We start from the raw sequence: 19,491 nt of genomic DNA, 5'->3' as shown, positions 1-19,491 counted from the left end.
CCTCGTTATAACAAACACGAATACAACGAATTATCGGCTATAACGAAGTGAAAGAAAAGTTTGGTTGGACATGCTTTATTTCTATGGGAGTTCTATCTGCATAACGAAGCGAAAAATTCAAAATGTGACACTGTATCGGTTACAACGAAGCAGTTTTTGTATTCACGGGGCTCAAAATGCACAAACAAGTAGGAAAAATCTCAAAACACGCTAAATTTTGATCTTTTGAAGCGCGCGCACCTAAAATGTGTTTGAATCACCCGCGCTTCCGCACGCGACGCTATCTAGGGAGAGCGAATGAATCTAGCATCAACGGCTGCCTAGCACGTGACTGGCACGTGATCGAACCAACGCCCGCTCCCCGGCCACCCCTGCCGTCGCAATTTCCGACCCGCACGCGCTATCTCTGAAGTTCAATCTGTAGACTCCGTCGCGGAACGCGTCTTAACAAACAGCAGTTGCGCTTGAAACGAAGATAAAGATATTCAGGGCAGTTGACAGCGGGCGCAAGGAAAAGTCATTGCCATGGACTTCGGTGTTGCGCCTAGCACTCTTATCTATCTAGATAAGATGGTTATCTTGAGCGCAAGGCAAAGATTGCAAACGCCCACTCTGCAGGCGCTGTGAAGAATGACAGCAAGACAGGATGTTGAAGATGCCTTGTTTGCATGGTTCAAGGACGTTATAGCGCGTAACCTGCCTGTGTCCGGTGCCGTCCTTCAAATGAAGGCGAGAAGTCTCACTTCCGTCTGAGGCCACAATGACTTTCATGCAAGCAGTGGCTGGCTGCAGCGATTTAATGACCGCCATCGGATTGTTTGCCACGTCTTGTCTGGCGAAGAAGCAGCCGTTGGCGCCGAGAACTGCGAGAAGTAGGCAGAAAGCTTCCGCATGCAACTGGGAGGCAAGCGGACAATTTCGGCGAGACGACATGGCGTCAGCTGGCGGTTCCGAATGTTACGTTCGAGGAATTCATCTGTGCAGATGACAACTTGGCTGTGGCGCCCGGGCTGACCGACCAAGAAATTGCTGATCAGGTGGTTTCTGCAGATGATGCTAGAAACAGCGATGCATGTGAAGATGGCGAAGTGCGAGCTCTCAGCAGCGCCGAGGCCGCTGACATGGCCAGGAAGTTGAGGGGGTACCTCGAGAACCTACCTGTGGCCAAATCAGCTGACATCGGGAAAGCGCTGCTCTGTGTTGATTTCGTCGAGAAATATAACCTGTCAAATAGTGTGAAGTTCCATCAAACGGAGATTACGTCGTTTTTTAAATAAATCCGTTTTTGCACCTGGCCATGCATCCCGATTTGTGAGTTCGCTCTTGCTTTCCAGTACGAAATGTAAGGCGAGGTTTCATATGCTTATACCACGCGTTAAATTCAAAAATAGTGCATTTTTTCAGCCCTGTGCTGTCCATCTTAAAGTACTCTTTACTTGGGCTTATTAGCGACCTTTTCTGCGGGAATTTGAGTGCATACTTTTATAACGAATATTGGATATAACGAACGAATTACCGCGCAAAATGCGACTTCGTTATAACGAGGTTGGACTGTATCTATTACGGCAGTGGAGGCAGTGCTGCCACCGGACAGCGTCGTCGGACAGCACTTTCGACACTGCGCCAATTGTGCTGCAAGATATTTGTAAATGTCGCTTCGCTCCGGATCACCGCGTCACTTCGTTCGTTGCACCGCAAACCAAGAACGGTGGCGAGCCTTGTGACAACGACGAACCGTGATTTGAGATAACCGCAGTTAAGTTTGGTATCCGCGGTTAAGCACAACCGCATTTAGACTGCCTGTGCGACAGCAGGTCAGCCAACAGGCGGCTGCCGCTGCAAGGCTGACAGAGTGTTACATATAATAGGAAGTTTAAAATAGAAGTATGAACTAAAGAAGTTTGGAGAAGACGACGAGGATGACGATAAGCATGACGTGTATTAACCCAACAATAAAGAAGATGAAGTATTTGGTGAGGTGGGAAGAGATGATTAGTGGAGAAGAGAATACGATGACGACGACAAGGATTACGTGTACCAATGCCAAGGTTATAAAAGCGCAAGGGACAGCGTGGCACAGGGAGGACGAACAGAGAAGGGGAGTTTCCGACAAATCAGGAATACGCCAGCTGGAAGAGAGCAACGAAGGCTACTACTTCGGTGATCTCGAGTTCTACGGCGTCGCACCGTAGACTTCCTGCTGTTCCTGAGCCCGTTCCTGGGTGGTGCCCTCCACGCCAACATCACCAGCGCCGCCTCCACGGGCACTCGGACCAGGAGCTCGCACAACACTGCCAACGATGCCAGCGTGAGCACTTCGAACACTACCCCAACGCCGGCTACCTAGATGCCACTGACTGGACCCATGCAACGCTTCATCAGCACCGAACCGTGAGCATGAACGCCAAACCCTAGTAGACTGGGTATTCCCGGGTCTTGTGTATTGGTAGTCTGTGTTTTGTGTTGCGTAGGGTGTATTAAATATGCATCTGTGTGGGTACACCTGTTGCCTAGTCCATTCTTTCGGCCCGAGTGTTCTCCAGGGATCCCTGACACAGAGCAAGATGGTCATCTGCACGTGCCATCTGTCAGACAAATGGCAAGTACGATCATCGTTGGCTAGACTTAGCACAAGACAAATCGTAGCGGAAAGTTCGGGGTGCGATCACTGCGCAGGGAATAAAAAAGTAAATCCAAAAAAATTCGGAGGTGCGATCATTCCGCGAGTGTGATCATTATGCAGGTAAATACAGTACACCGAGTTCTATGAGAGGCAGACGGGTGGCTGACAAAAACTACATTATGTCTGGTCCCGCACTATAAGCAGTTATGTAGTAAGTGGTCTCCACTGTACTTGCACGTTAATAAATTTACTACATCTTCAGCATTCCATTCCTATCGAAGTGTTACTGAAAGCATGATTCATTCATTTTTTTTTTTCCAGAATGCTGGTGTTTTCATTGTGGTACATTTCTGCTTGTTTATTATTATTCGTGGATGGAATCACAGGTGTTTTTCTGTTCACCATGGTTCATCACCAGTGTAGGCATTTTCCGGTCTTTTCCTCACCTCTATCGCAGCTGTTTCCTGAGGTTTGTTTCTGGTGACCTCGCTACCTTTGTGTGGACCCTGATAGCTCAACCACCCCTAGAAGTATGCTGCACTGGCAATGTGTCTAAGGCTAGCGAGTAGATAATAAAAAGGCACCCAGACCTCTGCGCTAGTGGGATGTGCACTGTCCATGTCGTCAGACTGCGGAGTCTCTTCCGAGTCCTGGCTGTCCAGACCACTCTGGGACAGGTTGCTGTACAAGGCGGGCAGGGACCTGCACACAGCAACACCAACGCTCCGCTGCAGAGGAGGAGGTGACCAGCAGCACACCACTCCAGACACAGCACAGGGCCTAAGTTCAATACCAAAAACCAACCAGCCTATCCGCACACTGTTTTCAAATCGATCAGTCGTTTCTTCTATGTATCAATTAACCAAGTTCTCCTCTATGCGAGCTTCATTAAAAAAAAAAAGAGAGAACTAGACAGAGTCAACAGTAGAATCGACAGAATGACTACTTCTAGAAATGTGCCGGAAGCTACAGAGCCAAAAAAAATTCACTTTCTTCCTATGCAGAGGAATATATTTTCCATATACAGCTATAAGTTTTATCTTAAAGTATACTTCTATCTCAACTGCCAACTTTTAACTTTTAAAGTCGAGGAACGAAGAGTTTTCTTGAGTACAACAAATTTTTCTAGGCACCCCCAGTTACAAGAAGCTTCGAAAAATGGCGCCCCATTGACGGAGTGCAGTAGCTGCGGAGAGAGCAACACGCCAGGCGTCCAGGTGCATCGTTGTATGGCCAAACAATCTGGCAGAATGACACAATTACAGACACTCTGCCACTTCAGCCTTCCCTTCATCCGCAAGAAAAATTGAATATACAGTAGACAACTGATTTGTCGGACTCACACACTATCACAGCAGCCCATCATTTGCAGGTGGCATAATTTATCACCACCTCATGCCTCATATTGCATCGATCTTGCCTACAAAGCTAAACCTTATCTTTGCCTAGAGTACAAGAATTCACCTATAGCCCCATCAATCTAGAATGGGATGAATTACCTCCAAGATCGCCACGATCACAGTCTTCGTTATCTCAGTTTTACTGGCTTATAGAGAATCCTAGTTCTTCCAGCGACATAATTACTTTGTTACACGACGCATTCACAATCACTGTTCTTTGCCTTTGTTTTTTTTTTATTGTGCACTTTTAAAGATTTCTTTGCAATCCGCCATTTGGAATCCACAGCAAGCATACCTCATTGATTCATTAGAAGCAGTGCAAACCAGAGCCGCCTGTTTCATTTCATTTCATTTTATTACCTTAAAGGCCCCTTAAAAGGGGTGTTACATAAGGGGTGGCAAGAGTAAAAGCACAAATTCACAATGACAGGAAAGTTTCAACATTATCAGTGAAAAGACTTGGGCAAGTGATGATGGCAACGTTGTTTGGAAGGCCGTTCCAGTCTGCGGCTGCACGAGGAATTCACCGCTTATACTCATCCTATATTAGTGTTTCATCTGTAAACTACAGACCCAATTACACAGTCTTTCCCTCCGTCACGGCATTTCTAGCCTGTGCCTATTTCACAAATTTTATTATTCCCAGCTCAAACAGCAGCCATACATCTACGCACCACCGTCACACACGTCTCACCACATTGGTCACCCGCTGAAAGTTTCACGCCAACGTGCCCGTACGACTACATTTTCCAAGTCATTTTTTCCTCCGAACAGCAAGCGACTGGAACAACCTTCCCCATGAAATTGCAGTCATCAACCCCATCAACCCATCAGCCCATCAACCTTCCTAGAAAAAGCTACATCCCACCTGTCATCATGAAAATAGTGCTTTGCTTTCTCAAGTTAACCGCACCCCTTATGTAAAACCCTCAACAAAGGGTCTTAAAGGAAATAAAAATGAAATGAAGTAATCAAGTTTCTTGGCTTGTACTTGAGTGCTGCATTAACTACCTGTAACGTTTTTTTTTTGTGCGCGCATGAAAGATTTTCGTTCTGCATTAAGTCCCACCCTATGTAATGGTCCCGAGGGTCCTTAGGGTATTTGAAAAAATAAAGAGTAGGGAAGGGAAGAAAAGGATGAATATTCATAGCTGCACTGTATTTGTACACGTGTTACTTCCACAAGATGTAAAAAAAATTAAAAACGCAATGATATGTGATAACTGAAAATTAATATTTCCCGCGCAAAGGACAATAAGAGCATGATGGAAGGTATTTGTGAGTGTTTCTTTTATGAATAAAAAATGTGTTCAGTGAGTAGAAAATTACCAGAGAGCATCCTCGGAGCCATGCCATCACCAACAACTGATATAGTAAAGACCTTGATATAGCAAAAATATTCTTGGTGGTCCAAGTTACTTTACTATAAAGGACTTCTACTGTATTAAAATGAACCAGCGTCAACTTCATGCATGGTTTCAACCTTCCTTTGAAGCATTTCGGAGCGGTAATTACCGCAGACGGATGACATTTACAAATTACCCCATCGTGTAGGTTGACTGCTACGGCTGCAGCCAACAGCACACAAAAGGCCCTGGAAAACCAAGACAAAGATAGTAAACTTCAGCCAAATCTCCAATTGGTTCGTTTTGCACATTCATATTTGGATGTGCTGGAGATGCTGCGTCGTGTCTGATTTGCTGAATCTCATCGCTGGTTGTGTCACCCATCGCTCAGCAACAAAAGAGCAAGCTGCTGAACTCTCCAAGGTCAACACATACAAGCCTACAAATCTCTCAGGTCATGCAGTCAGTTGCTGCCGCCATGCCGCCACTTCGACGGATGAGCAAGCCATGGTCGGCTGGAGGGCTTCCATAAACACGTGCCATAAAAATGACATAGCTGTCTCCACGTTTAGCAGGCAACTTGAATGCTGAGGGGCTTCAGCAATTTTAACTGCACTTTTCTCAGTCATGAGGCCACCTTTCCATTCAGAAAAAAATGTTGGCAGTGTTCCTGGGAATGACATGGAATAATCTGCCCCCATTGCTCAGTTTTCTATTTCCCTTCAGTGTCCCTTTAAGAACATGGATGCCAAAACTGAACTTCTGTGGACTTACTGACGAGACAAAGAGCAAGGTGCCAATGTAGACTCAAAGCCGTCACAAATAGCAACACGAAGTAAACTCAGTGAGAACCCCAAGAAGAAGGTGCCTCACCTCCGCTCCTTGAGGACTTCCCTTTGATGCTCGGTCAGCACTCGCTTCTTCTCGACTGAATCTCTCACCTCCACAAACTCCTGAAAGGCCAGGCACCACACCGGTCAGCACGACATAGAACAGGGTTCTCAAACTTTTCAAGGAACTCCCACTCGTCACAAGCGTCACAGTTGGTCGGTGTTTTGTGAACAGACCTTGTGTGCTCTAGGTTTGCTTCATTCCTTTTCTAAGTATTTGTTTTCTTCCTTTCAGAAATTGTTTTTTATTCAACACCCATCTCTCAACCATGCTCAGAACTCTAAGCCCCCACAAGATCCAGAAAACTATGTTACAAGACAAATGTTACCCCGCATTCGCACTCTCAGCAAGCTGTGCTGCGAACAGAATCATGCGATGCCTCGTCCAGATTTCATTGGCTATATACCACTCCCAGCTCTGACATCAATGCGGCGTTAGCGTTTATTTTTTTTTCCTAATTTAAACAGACACTGAATTTCCACCGCAAATCGCCCGGAAAAATGACAAACCAGACACGCATGTATTGACCTGCAATACACGCTTGCCATTAGATGCATTCTCCTTATAGTTTTTGGTTTATTGTGGTTTAACGTGCCAAAGCAATTCAGGCTATGAGGGAGGCCGTAGTGGAGGGCTCCGGAAATTTCGACCACCTGGGGTTTTTTAACGCGCACTGACATCGCACAGCACATGGGCCTCGTGAATTTCGCCTCCATCAAAATTCGGCCGCTATGGCCGGGATCGAATCCGCGTCTTTCAGGTCAGCAGCCGAGCACCATAACCACTGAGCCACCGCGGCGGCTCTTACAGCTTTTGAGGGGCTCATGCATGTGTGTCAAGTGAAAGCACAGTCATCTTTAAAATCTCAGCATTTGAGTGTTGCAGTCTTTCGTAAAATGTTGTCAACATCTGATTTATCTTTCTGTACAAAAATTTTTTTCCTTTTGCGAAAGCATTCCATAGCTGTGGCCAATTAAAAACACCCCAATATGTGATTCTAAAGTAACTTGGGCACGCAAATATTGGGATGACTTCAAAATGTGTTGGCTTTTAAACAATGCTTCATGCTTCCACATTCTTCTCAAAGGTGCACTCGGCTTTTGTTAATGAAGGACGACCTCATAGGAGCACTACGAAGTCAGAAAACTACTTTGAAAACTTTTGTTTACTTGCATTACTATGCGCTCGGTACCCAGACCCCTGTGGGTCATGTTTTCATGATGATGATTAAGTTGAACAATGAGAACTAAAGAACTAGCAAGTGCAGCTCAAACTCAAAGTAAATATTGCACACTTAATGAAACATGTAATATTGAGAAATGCGCCAAATATGCTTGTCACGTGGACTGGAAGCTATCAGATCTCTAATATGCATCATTTCTATCATTTCTGGCCTTTTCAGAGAGTCGGTTCTAGACAAGTATATCCATTGTAGTGAAAAATAGATCCATGTTTACCGAGATTAACACTACTTAACACTTAACAGATTGACACTGCCGAAGCAGCCCACTTTTTATTGCAGTAGTTCTTCCAGAAAACTAGGTATGTGAATGGTTGAAATTTCAAATGCGCACATGCTTGTTATCTGGTTAATATTCGATTCGAGAAACAAATGTTCAAGAATTTCCAAATATATGGCAGCGTTTGACTACCGCGCCAACTTTCAAAAATCAGAGTGGGGGAAGACCAAGCGTGAAGTGTCAGGAAAACAATACAAAGGGATCCTCTTCACTTTCTTCTCTGTCGTTTATTGCGAGGACCACTCATATTCAGATGCTCGAAGGTTTGGACCTCCGCATGGACCTCCAGTGGACTTTTCCACATGTCACACATGATAAACACAAGATATTAGATCACAATTACGCTTCAAGAGTCGCAACGTGAAATGACGTGGTTTCTTGCTTTATCCTTATGTTACGTTTTGAATGCCTAATGCTCACACCTATGGCTCTCGTCTATCGTATTCAAAACTCTTCTAGCATGTGCTCCTCACTTCGTTCCAATCAACAGTGAAATGCGCAAAAAGCCCACTAGCAGAATTTCACACGGGACTCCCGTACGGGGGGCATAGTAAAGGTGTCACCAGTGGGGCAAGCAATTTTGTAAAAATTCCTCCTTTTCCAAGGTGCACTACAGCCAATACACACGACGTGTGCTTAATAGACGGCTCTGGACCACTTTTGGACGCCAAGAGGCATGCGGCTGGTTATTTCTTTCTCATTTTGGAGGCAGCCTCACCGTTCCAATTACATCCACTGTTCTTCCAGCATAATGGAACTGTGTGCTTGTCACAGTTTGTCGTCGTCCATGCTACGGAAACGAAAATGGTATGAAAATGAAATGAAATGCAACGAATGAACAAAACGAAAGGAAAATGATAGGTGTTACGTTAAGAGACAGGATTGATTTCGACATCCTGGTCGAAATCAAGAGGAACAAATGGGGCTTGGACAAGGCATGTAATACAAGGGCAAGATAACCACTGTTAAAGGGATGCTGAGGACAACACTGTCAAATTTTCTTTGTTAGTAAAATCCGATAGTTCGGCATTTTGTGGCTTTGTAGCCGTTTGCCTGGCAGCGAAAGGTGCATTTATTGTTAAGAGATCTAGATCCGAAGTTTAAAAACTTTTTCCCAATGCTCCGATTCAAACTCGGGACTTTCTGATAATGAAATAGAAGACCAGAAAGTCTAACGGCGAGGAGTTGGCAGTGTCGCTGTCACCGCTGAGACACCTTTCTGGCTGATGTGCAGCGACTGGTACGTGCGGGCATATTTAATTCTGTAATAATAGCCCTTGTAGGGCTGGTTATGCAGCCCAGAGTCTTGGCACGTTGACAAAGCGAACACGCTGAGTAGTGTGTTTGCTAACGTGGAGGCACGTTCAACATTGGCTGTACACAACTTTCTTTCCTTGTCGCAGTTGTGTGGCATTGCGCAAACTTCGTCCGAGGAGCACTTATAGAGGCACTTGGAGGTCCTCTCCTTCTCCCCCCTTGTAAATGAAGGCACGTAGCAAAACCATGGAGGCACGCAGAACGCACAGCTGCAAAACCTCCCAAAACATACGCAAACTCAGCTGGCCGCCTGTAGGCTTTCTTTGAATTCCAACATTTAGGTTGTCTTTTTTCCGTCTTCCTGGTGTGGCAAAAGTGCACAGGTGGTTTCAAGACAAAGCTTATATACTTCAATCTATATATACTTATATACTTCAATATCAATCAAACACCTAACCTTCATTCAGGTTTGTTAGCCTTAGAGATCTTCATTATCACACTTTTATTTGCGAGGTTGGCCTGTGGCGGCAATACCTGTATCTTAGTTCCTGCTCTTGTCTACCTTGCAAGAGCTTTGTTTTCAGAAAGAGTGGTGTTTTTGTGTTTGGGAGCTGGTATTCTATCGATACAAGACGGGGTCCCTTCAAGAGTAACAGACTGGATATCAAGGGAAGGTGAATGTAGCAGAGGCCGGCAGAAAGTTTGGTAAGCGAATGAGATTAAGAAGGTTGTGGAGGTAAGGTGGGCGTGGCTAGCACAGGGCAGGGATATTGGAAAGGCATGGGAGAGGCCTTTGCCCAGCAGTGTGGGCGTAGTCAGGCTGATGATGATGACTGTATTATGACTTAACACTCTGGCTGAGCCCAGCCAACAGACAAAGAGAGAGCGAGGCTAACATCTGCTGGCTTCACATGACCGCCCTCATGGAGCTTTCTGCATGCTCGTGCGGTGCTGCAAATTCAGCTGACTGCCACTCGTGCCATGCTGTACGTGTCACTGGGACAAGTACAGCACCAGTGTGTGCACCATGGAGACCGATGGTAGAACCCCATGCGATCCTGTCATGTAAAAGTGTGTAAACAGAGGCTGTGAGCAGATAATACAGCGGAACTTCGCTCCATAATGGCCAAAAGCAAGATGAGAAAAAAAGATTAAGGTTGTATAATCTGACAGCAGCCATTTACACTGCACTCGTGCACCCACAGCTGACAACGTAAGCTTACAAGATACGCACTATGAACCTCAACAAACAAAAATTTGTAGCATCAATATCTTTTGTTCTATTAAACTCTTTCCTTACCATGCTTCAGTGAGCATTGTTAGTGCACTGACGATGACTTTGCGCAGCGATTTAGGAACCTTCTGCGCTGCTTATGGGCACACTGCTCACCTGACTTGCACCTCAATTATATGGCGGAAAAATAGGCATGCCCCGCTTTTTATGAGGGCCAGCGAGAATGGTCCACAATGAGAGATGAAGCATTTTATTGGCAGATGCAACATCAACAAAGTTGGTTAAACTCGGAATCAAGGCAGAAACATGCGTGCAACGATGAAATTGAGCGCACGACGGCCTGTAATGACAGTTCTGCCGACGGCTCAGACTCCGTGCGTGCAACTCATGGTTGTCGGTGCGAGGTGGCTCACCTGGCCAGTTTTTCTGCGCACTTTGCTGACGAAGGTGTTTGGGAAATCAACTGTATGTTCACACTAGCATGAAGTTATCATACAGGCAGTAACAAAATTAGACATTTCTATGACCACTGGAGACTAGCTTGAAAGCCCTTTCAGCTGTGGCTTCCGTGCAGTGCTTGTTAGGCTTAGCGACACCGACAGAGCCAGGAGCAAGCAGTAGGGTGGGTTGCACATCACTGCAGAAAGTGCGCTGCCAGTGTGTTCCGTGTCATAGGTGGTAATTGTGTCTTACTTTTACCTTTGTGATGCGAATTAGTACAGACACTGCTGCTTCCTGCCGCAGAGTAGCATCGATCCTAAAGGTCTGAACAGAAAGACATGCCACTGGCAAGGTTGTACTACACATCGCTAAGCATCTATGAAGATTCAGAGCAGCCATATTTCTGCCGTGTTGTCCAAATCACTGTTTTCCAGGTGGATGTGACGTTTCCAGCATGTGTAGGGACAGCAGTGCACGCGCACCTCGTCTAAAGCCTCTTCTGAGCCAGAAAGCCTGGGTGCACGTGCTCTCGGAACTAATTCATGCGCAACAAAAATGGCCGCTTTTGCAACGTGCGGGGAAAAGAATTTAAATTAATTTTTGAAAGCCAGAGTAGTGGACGTCTTTATTACGCGAATGCTTACGTTGGACGAGATTTTCAATAATACGATGCCTGGATTACTGGGTTATAAGATGGTTTCACGCGATCCCCTAAAATTTTTTGCCCCAAGGTACCCCAACGGCTTTTTTTTTTCGGTTATAGCAAAAAAAATTTTTTCTAAGTGGTTACGAGGGGGTACCCAAAAGAAACCGGACTAAATTTTTTGGTCGGCAAAGCTTCTGTGGTACCGCGTTTTGCCACTAGGAGCGCATAGAACGAACATTCCAGAGTCAGTAAGCCGAGTGCCGTCGTTTAAGGAGGTCAGACTAGTTTAGGCAGAGTTTTAGAGTGACGACTGTTTTGTGTGAATGTCGTTTTTGCAATGGCTGATTTTCGTGAACAGCGTGCGCCGGTGAAATTCTGATTTTTGCTCGGAAAAAGTTGAATGGAAACTCTTGAAATATTAAGAAAGACGTACAAGGACGATGCTATGGGGACAACTCAAGTGTTCCTGAATCGAATCCTGAATCAAAGAAAACCATCATGCAAATGGAAAACTTCAAATTCCCCTCGCCTCAAGAAAGCTCGTCCGGTGAAACCAAACTTCAAAACAATGCTGATTTGTTTTTTCGACGTGGGAGGAGTCGTCCATTGAGAATTTGTTCCGCAGGGTCAGACAGTTAGCCAGGCTTTCTACTTGGATGTTTTGAAAAGATTGGGCAACAGCGTGCGGTGGAAGCGGCCAGATTTGTGGCGGTCGGGTGACTGGTTTGTCCACCATGACAATGCCCCTGCTCACACAGCCCTGTCTCTACGACAATTTTGGACCAAAAATGGCATGACCCCTATTCCTCAACCCTCATACTCTCCCGACCTTGCCCCGTGCTACTTTCTTCGTTTCCTAGAATGAAAAAATAGGTGAATGGAAAGCGTTTCGCTGATGTTGCTGAGGTGAAGAAAAAAACGACGGAGGCACTGTCAAGCATCACAAAAGATGAATTTAAACAATGTTTTGAAAAATAGAATGAAAGATTCGACAAGCGTATCATTGCAAGTGGGGAATACTTTGAAGGAGATTGCAGTGATGGGAATGGCCAAAACCATTTTGTAGCAGGCCTTGTAGCAGGAAAATATTCGCTTTGTAGCAAGCGTCACTTGTTTTGTAGCAAGAGCCGGCATTTCCGAAAAAAAAAGCTTAGAAGACAAATTTATAGTTTATTTGTAACAGCATACATCAATGCAATGCAATACAGAAACACACAAAGTGTATATTGACTAGCACTGGTAATCATTACCATGGTAATTGTACCGCAAGACAAAGAAACATTGTCTTCACCAGCAACAAAGAACTGAGACCGAAGTACTCAAAATATTAAAATAAATTATGAGTGTAAACAGGAGCAGCCACTGAACTAAACCTGCTTTCGAGAAAAAAAGGAACTGACCATCTTGGATTGCAGTAAGCATGTATGACAACCCTTTGCACAAGAATCAAGAGAAATGAAAGGGAATTAGGCATGTGCTTTAAAAATACTGATATCAGATGGACAGGCCTATGTTCCTTTCTTTGAGCCCTTATTAAAGGCAGCCAGATGAGAGACACTATCATTCATTTTTTCCCTAGCTTGGCTCAATATTGCCTGGCCACTCGCAATGTCACTGAAGTTCTTCAGCTTCATGCCCCGCTCAATCAGCAATTCAGCCTTTCTGAACATGTGCTGCGCTTCATCTACCTTCTGTTTCGCTTGTGCTTTAGACAAGCTGGCACTTGCTAGCACTGGATCCGCACCTGCACGTGGCCTTTTCGACTTCTCTTGTTCGCAGGCAATGCGCTCTGCATACCGTTTCGATGCGCCTCGAACGGCCCTAATGACATTTGGACAAATTGAAAGCTGGCATGGGTCACTGTTGTACCTTCTGGCAAATGACATAATCTGGCGAATACCATTCACGCTTGCCAGACAAAGGTTCGACCTCTCATTCAAAACCCTTGTATTCTGGCTGAAGCCTCGCTCAACATCAGCGTTCCCATGCGGAAGCGAAAGAAGGGCCTTGACAAGCTTAGTCAAAAGCGGATATTTTCTCTCACCTTGAGCGCCCTTGATGATAAATATATTATGCCAGTATTTGTCAAGTGGCCCATCAGTGCCCACATTCAGCGCTTCAGAGCTTAAGAGTGTCACCTCATCAAGGAGAGATGAAACTTGGCTAGGTTGTATCACTTGAGGCGCACATTTTGCAAGATATCTGAACGATTCTGCTGAAGACTCCTGGGAGTGGGTGTTTGGGTGCAAGCACCTGAGGTGCTGAAGTGTCAAATTCTGAAGAGGAAGCCTTGTCAGAAGGTACTTTGAGCACGCTATGTAAAATGACCTAGCTCCTAGTCGAAATTCAGCTTTCTCTGAAGCAGACCAAGATTTCATAGCTTCCTCAGTATCTGCCCCAACTACTATGCTTTCCTTCCAATTCTGCGAACTTTCGACATCAATGGAAGCGAGCTCATGTCCCTGTTTCAACATGAACACCTGAGGCCTCAGAAATCTGCCCAAAATTTTCTTCAACATCATCACCATTTCATCATAAAGAACATGCAGCAAAGGTTCACTCTTTTGAAACAGCGTCAGAAATCCCACAACTAGGTCACCTGCATTCTTCACAAACAGAGCCTTTGCGTAGAAACTTTTGTCATTCAGGTTTCTGTTTAGTCTCGCCCTCATGCTACCTGCAGCACGCACTGGTTTCTGGGAGTCTAGGATGCTCTTTAGGGCAGAAAACTGCTCGACTAGTCTTTCCACGGCTGGTACAAGAGACAACCAGCGACAGTTGACATGACGCAAAAACACAGTTTCAGGCAATCCAAGAGCCTCTTGTTTTTCTTGGAGCTGGGCACTTTGCACCGAAGATGTCTTGAAAAAGTAATACACGTCACTGACTACAGTTTCAACTTCACTACCAAATGAATCAAGAGCACATGAAAACGCGTTGTGCACCTTGTGCAGCGAGCACTCTCCGATTTCCATTAAGGGGCCGTTTTCCTGGGTCAATTTTTTCTTTAAACACTTCATTACATTTGGACCATCACTGAAAAATGAAAAAAACCCTGCTCGAGGAATATTTTCAGTGGCTTCATTTACACATTTCAAAAGGATATCAGCCGTTGCCCTCCCCAAACGAAACGACTGCAGGTGCTCGACCACTACTCCTTTTTCAGCACCAGAAAAGTAGCACACGAGAACATCAAACTGCTGGCACCGCTGTTCTGGCAGTGGTGTTTCATCTACACTGATACTGTAAAACACACCAGGACGATTCAGTTCCTCATGCACAAGTCCCTTGAAATAAGGCCCAAGCCCATCTGACACAACGTAAGACACTTTTTTCCTACTACAGGAGAAGTCTTTAGCCACCTTTGAGTCGGGAAACATCAAGCGATGAAGGGGTGTAGCCGTATCCGCCCATGAGTATGGGAGACCTTTTATCGTCAATGCCAAAACAAAAAGTGCTTCGCTAGCTGTGACATGGTCTGCATGGGTCATCGTGCCTGTCGATGAAAAATCCAACGATGCTTGAACAGCAGCTGGCCTCTTCAGCCTCCCGTCAGGGCCCCGAAGCTTGCTGGTCAGCTCCAAGTGCTTTTTACTCTGTGAATGCCGTTTCACTGCTGTGACACCATGCTGTGAGCAGTTGATTGTCTGGTTACAAATAATGCAATAAGCATTTTCTTCCCTTTTTCCTGGTCTGCACCACACCTCGAAGCAATCTCCATTGCAGTCGACATCTTTCAATATGCCAGAGTTAAATTTGCTGTTGCGTCCTGCAAACGATAAATAATAATGTTAGTTTGATGAAATAAAAAGCTGTTATGCAAGCAATATGATCCTGTAAATTAGAGAATAATTGTTGAGTGCTTAAACATATTCTAAAAAAAAAAATAAAGACCCAGGAAACACTACGGTTCTTTTCCCACAACAGTCATGGTTAACAATTACACACTTCATTCAAACGTGGCAGTACAAGTTATAGAAACACGTTCCTCGATACAGAACTGAATATTAAAAATTAACTTTAACAAAATTTCAATGGAGGCAAAATTCCAGAGGGCCGTGCGATGTCAGTGCACGTTAAAGATACCTAGGTGGTCGAAATTTCCAGAGCCCTTCACTGCAGCGTCCTTAGGTTGTAGCTGTTGCACTAATAGCTGCAAAAGTAGCTTTTTCAGGGCTTTCAGAGCACCTGAGCTGCACATACCGGCAATCTTTCCTGCACTAATTTGATGAATAAACGTTAATTTGGATAAACGTTAATTTGAACACGTAAAAACAAAAGAGCAGTTTGTTATAAATCCAGAATAAGCAAAGTGCCAAAAATTTGCAGCTCACTAATTGCAAAGTATTGAAGGCTTCTGTCTAGATGTTTGGCAGAGCAAGCTCCATTCTAAAAACCGGACACGTGTAATTATAAAAGCAGTACCACTTTCGCCGACAAAGAGCGCACCTGCTTTGAGCGCGCGATCGCGCTATCATGCAGTCCTCGACCGCCGAGGAAGGGTGGAGGCTTTCTCCCACGTATCCCTTACCCGCCCGTTAATTGCTGCCCTGAAAAACGACCTTGTTTCCCCTTACTTTTTGAAAGCTTCCGCCGTAAATTCGCGAAGCCTGCCAAGCTTCGACAACAGACAGGGCCGTCAGCGCAGCGCCAAAATCGTACGAACGTAGCGGGCGCGCCAGAAGACGCTTGTTGCTTCATCGTATAGCCGGAAGGCTGCAAAATACCGCGTTCCGTGGAACTTTCTTTCATTTTCGCCTCGGAAGTTTTTTTAATTACGGCAGCAACACGAGCACGAAGGCCAGAAGGCCCACCAACTCCGTGAGAAATGTACGGCGTCATATACGTCCGCGGTATACACTTTATTTCAGAAGCCGCTACATAAAACTCCTTAGCATGAGTTCAGTGCTCATATCCATATAACACTTTCAGCTCAAGCTGCAAAGGCACCGCTTTAAGGACGTCTTTCAATCAGCCAAGTGATGTCAGGAAAACGCATTCCGTAGGCTCCGCAGCCGGACAATCCGAAACTACCAAGCGACCTCGCATGCCGAGTGAATAAAGGAGCGCGTGAATGGCCCGGTCGCCGGCGAGTTTTATGCATTTCGTGCCGCAAGGTTGTTATGGGCAGCCCGGACGTCACTGTAGCTTTATTTCAACCACGGAATTCGTAGAACTGCGGATGGCAATATGAAATTACTGAGCGACGTTACACGGCTGCCCAGCACGCCACGTGCTCCAGGGCTTTCGAAGCTGATACTAGCGTAAGACGAACGCCACAAAACTACAAGTACTCTTTCATAAAAAGTAAACAAACCGGGAATTAACAGCACCCTCTCTTGCAGGCTCAAACTACCGCGGTTCTGCAACGTGCATCCACCGCCATTCGCTCAATTTGCTACTGTTAAGTCATGTTCAGTTTCTAAATTTGAACCCCGCCACACTGACTCATCAGCTCTTATGTCCAGAAAGACTCATTTGAATAAACTAAAAGGCGCAAAAAACGAGAAAAAGCTTACCTTTCAGTTTCGAGAGCGCCATCGTGACGCCGCCACGACGCCGCTGAAACCGCTGAAACCACGCAGTCGAGGCGAACGAGCGGCGGGGAAGTGCAAGAGCGCGCGCCGACGCGCCAAGGCCTAGCCACGGCCCACTCCACCAACTACTCGCCTCCGGTGCCGGCCCACCGGAAACGCTCGGAGCTCGGACGCGGTGGAAAGCGTGACGCGTTCACGACACCCTCACTCAGTCACACTCTCCCATCAGAGACGAAGTAGACGGAGCACCATGCGGAGCACTCTAGACGAAGACTGAGAACTGGATCGTATTGGATTTTACCGGCTACTCTCAGACTTCAATGGCGGACAACAGTCGCAAGCATAGTTCCCTCACAGGGCAGTACCTGACGTTGGCGACGGCTCGTTTTGGCGCAGCTTTGGCGCAATTTTGCAAAAAGGCCCCTTTTTGGAGCAGCATGTAGCAGCTTTATCGAAATGGCGCAGATTGGCGCAATTGGCGCAGCATTCCCATCACTGAGATTGAAGGTCTGTGCTTAAAATGTGAACAAATAAGTTCAAACAAAAATAAGTCCGGTTTCTTTTGGGTACCCCCTCGTATAGTAGAGCAGCTGGCCATGGTGATGTACTTCCCACGGTATGATGACATAGTGGCCCGTGCGAAGTCTAGGTTCCGCAAGGCAAATAATAGCGAATACAATAAAAAAAAAAAGAAATGGCGCTTCTTGAAGCAGCTTCACCACCATGCTAGGCAGCCGCAAGGAGAAGCCAACTTTTCAAAGACCTTGCGTGTGTGGTGCACATTGAAAAATTAAAGCTGGCTATGAACATAGGAAGTAGGTGGCGCAGGTCGCTGAGAAAGGAAAGGGAGTAGAAGTGCAGTGACGAGTAGAAAAGGGCGTGCATTAGGCCACAGAAGACCGTGCCGTGATCATGAAAAGGTTTGGTTTTACACATCGAATATAACTTCCTTTATTTTCCTAGCCACATGTTATTCGTGTAAACACAGTTCTTCTACAAAATGAAAATGAAGTCGAAAACGTGATTATGTGATAACTGAAAATAAATAATTATCACAAAAGAGCAGGACGTAAGGTATTTCCGAGTGTTTTTTTTTTTTAAGCAAAAAGCTTCACTACGCTAGTCAACACCACGCTTCACGTCAGCCAGCATATGTCGGAGCACGAGTGACGTCATGCACGGCGCAGGCTACTGCGCGTGTGCGCCGCCGCTTCTCCTCCTCGCCACCGTCTCACCTTTCAGCACAGCCGTGCGCATTTGAAAGGAGGGGTATACCGTATTTACTCGCATAATGATCGCACTCGCGTAATGATCGCACCTCCGAATTTTGTTGGCAAAATTCAGTTTTTTTATTCCCCACGTAATGATCGCACCCCGAACTTGCCGTGGCAATTTGTCGACGATGTCGAGTCTAGCAGACGATGATCGTACTTGCTATCTGTCTGACAAATGGCACATGCAGATTACCATCTTAATTGCTCTGTCAGCATTGCAGCGGCAGCCGCCTGTTGGTTGACCTGTAGTCACGGGCTGTCTAAATGCAGTTATGCTTAACAGCGGATACCAAACTTAACTGCAGTTATCTCGAATCACGGTTCACCATTGTCGCAAGTCTCGCCACCGTTCTGGGTTGCGGTGGAACGAAGTGATGCGGTGATCCGGCTAAACTCTATTGTTCTCGTAAATAATAAGCCCTGGGATACGGGAACGTCAAAAATGAATCCCCCTTGAGGATCGTGGGCCTGTACCGAGTTGCTGGTAGGAGTAATAACTGCGATACAAGCTAGTTTTACGTCCGCAGCCACGTAGCAGCTGCCGCCATTGCAGCGCGAGCGACCCGATCTGCTTGGCCAGCTCCGCTGCGAAGGCATCGCTGAAATCGATCGTATATATTTCTTTTAATATGAAACAATGAGGTTGTCAGTAAGGCAGCACCATAAGTAGAACATTCATTATAGCGTTGGTCAATTCAAAGGCGTCGTCCACTGTGGCTTCGATATGAGACAAGTTAGGCCTAGCGACGACTAGGGAGTGCCTTCGTCCGCCGCGCTCGTGGGCGGCACCATTGCGGTAAGCGCGCGCAATCCAGTGCTCCGAGCGTTGCGAACGTGTCACCTAAGTACATCAACGATGCGGCAGGGACCGGACATTTTTCGGCGTAACGGCGGTAAAATGCGTAGCTTGAGCGCCGCGGGACGTTGCTGTTGTAGTACGCTGTTGCCGCGCTATCGGACGAGATCAAAGGCCACATAAAAGCGCCGTCGCGCAGCACTATACACACTGCCTATTTTGATGCATTGCTCTTTGAACGTGATTCAGTGCGAAGAAAGTACACTCTTGAAGTGGGCCAGCTCTTGCGCTTTTCGCACTCTACCTTCTCGGTTAACGACGTAAGCCGAGATCGTCGAGATTGGTTCGCGATAACCGCGTTTAGCGGCGTAACAGCGGGTAGCGTGCCCGTGTGATAAGAGTTGTCTGCTTGCGACTTGTTTGCGTTTTCAGTGCTCAAAAATTGCTTGTAAAAAATTTACCCCGCGTAATGATCGCACCCCTAAATTTGCGTCAATTTTTGGAAAAAAAGTGTGATCATTATGCG

The 19,491-nt window shown here is 46.1% G+C and overlaps 1 protein-coding gene across 5 annotated transcripts in view; it reads right to left on the bottom strand.

The window, feature by feature from the left end:
• Positions 1-19,491, bottom strand: part of LOC149345277 (uncharacterized) — a 215,048-nt gene that overhangs the window by 71,620 nt on the left and 123,937 nt on the right. For all 5 annotated transcript variants that reach the window (XM_089546559.1, XM_089546560.1, XM_089546561.1 and 2 more), the window contains exons 24-25: positions 6,243-6,322; positions 3,214-3,325 (exon numbers count right to left, since the gene is read on the bottom strand). In XM_089546559.1, coding sequence (XP_089402685.1) covers positions 3,214-3,325; positions 6,243-6,322 — 192 coding nt within the window. The remainder of the gene's footprint in view (positions 1-3,213; positions 3,326-6,242; positions 6,323-19,491) is intronic.

This window comes from Amblyomma mixtum, chromosome 5 (assembly GCF_055824585.1).
Source record: "Amblyomma mixtum isolate Tamu chromosome 5, ASM5582458v1, whole genome shotgun sequence".
NCBI lineage: Eukaryota > Metazoa > Arthropoda > Arachnida > Ixodida > Ixodidae > Amblyomma > Amblyomma mixtum.
The sequence above is the reverse complement of the archived record's forward strand: the minus strand, read 5'-3'. Positions and strand labels throughout refer to the sequence as shown.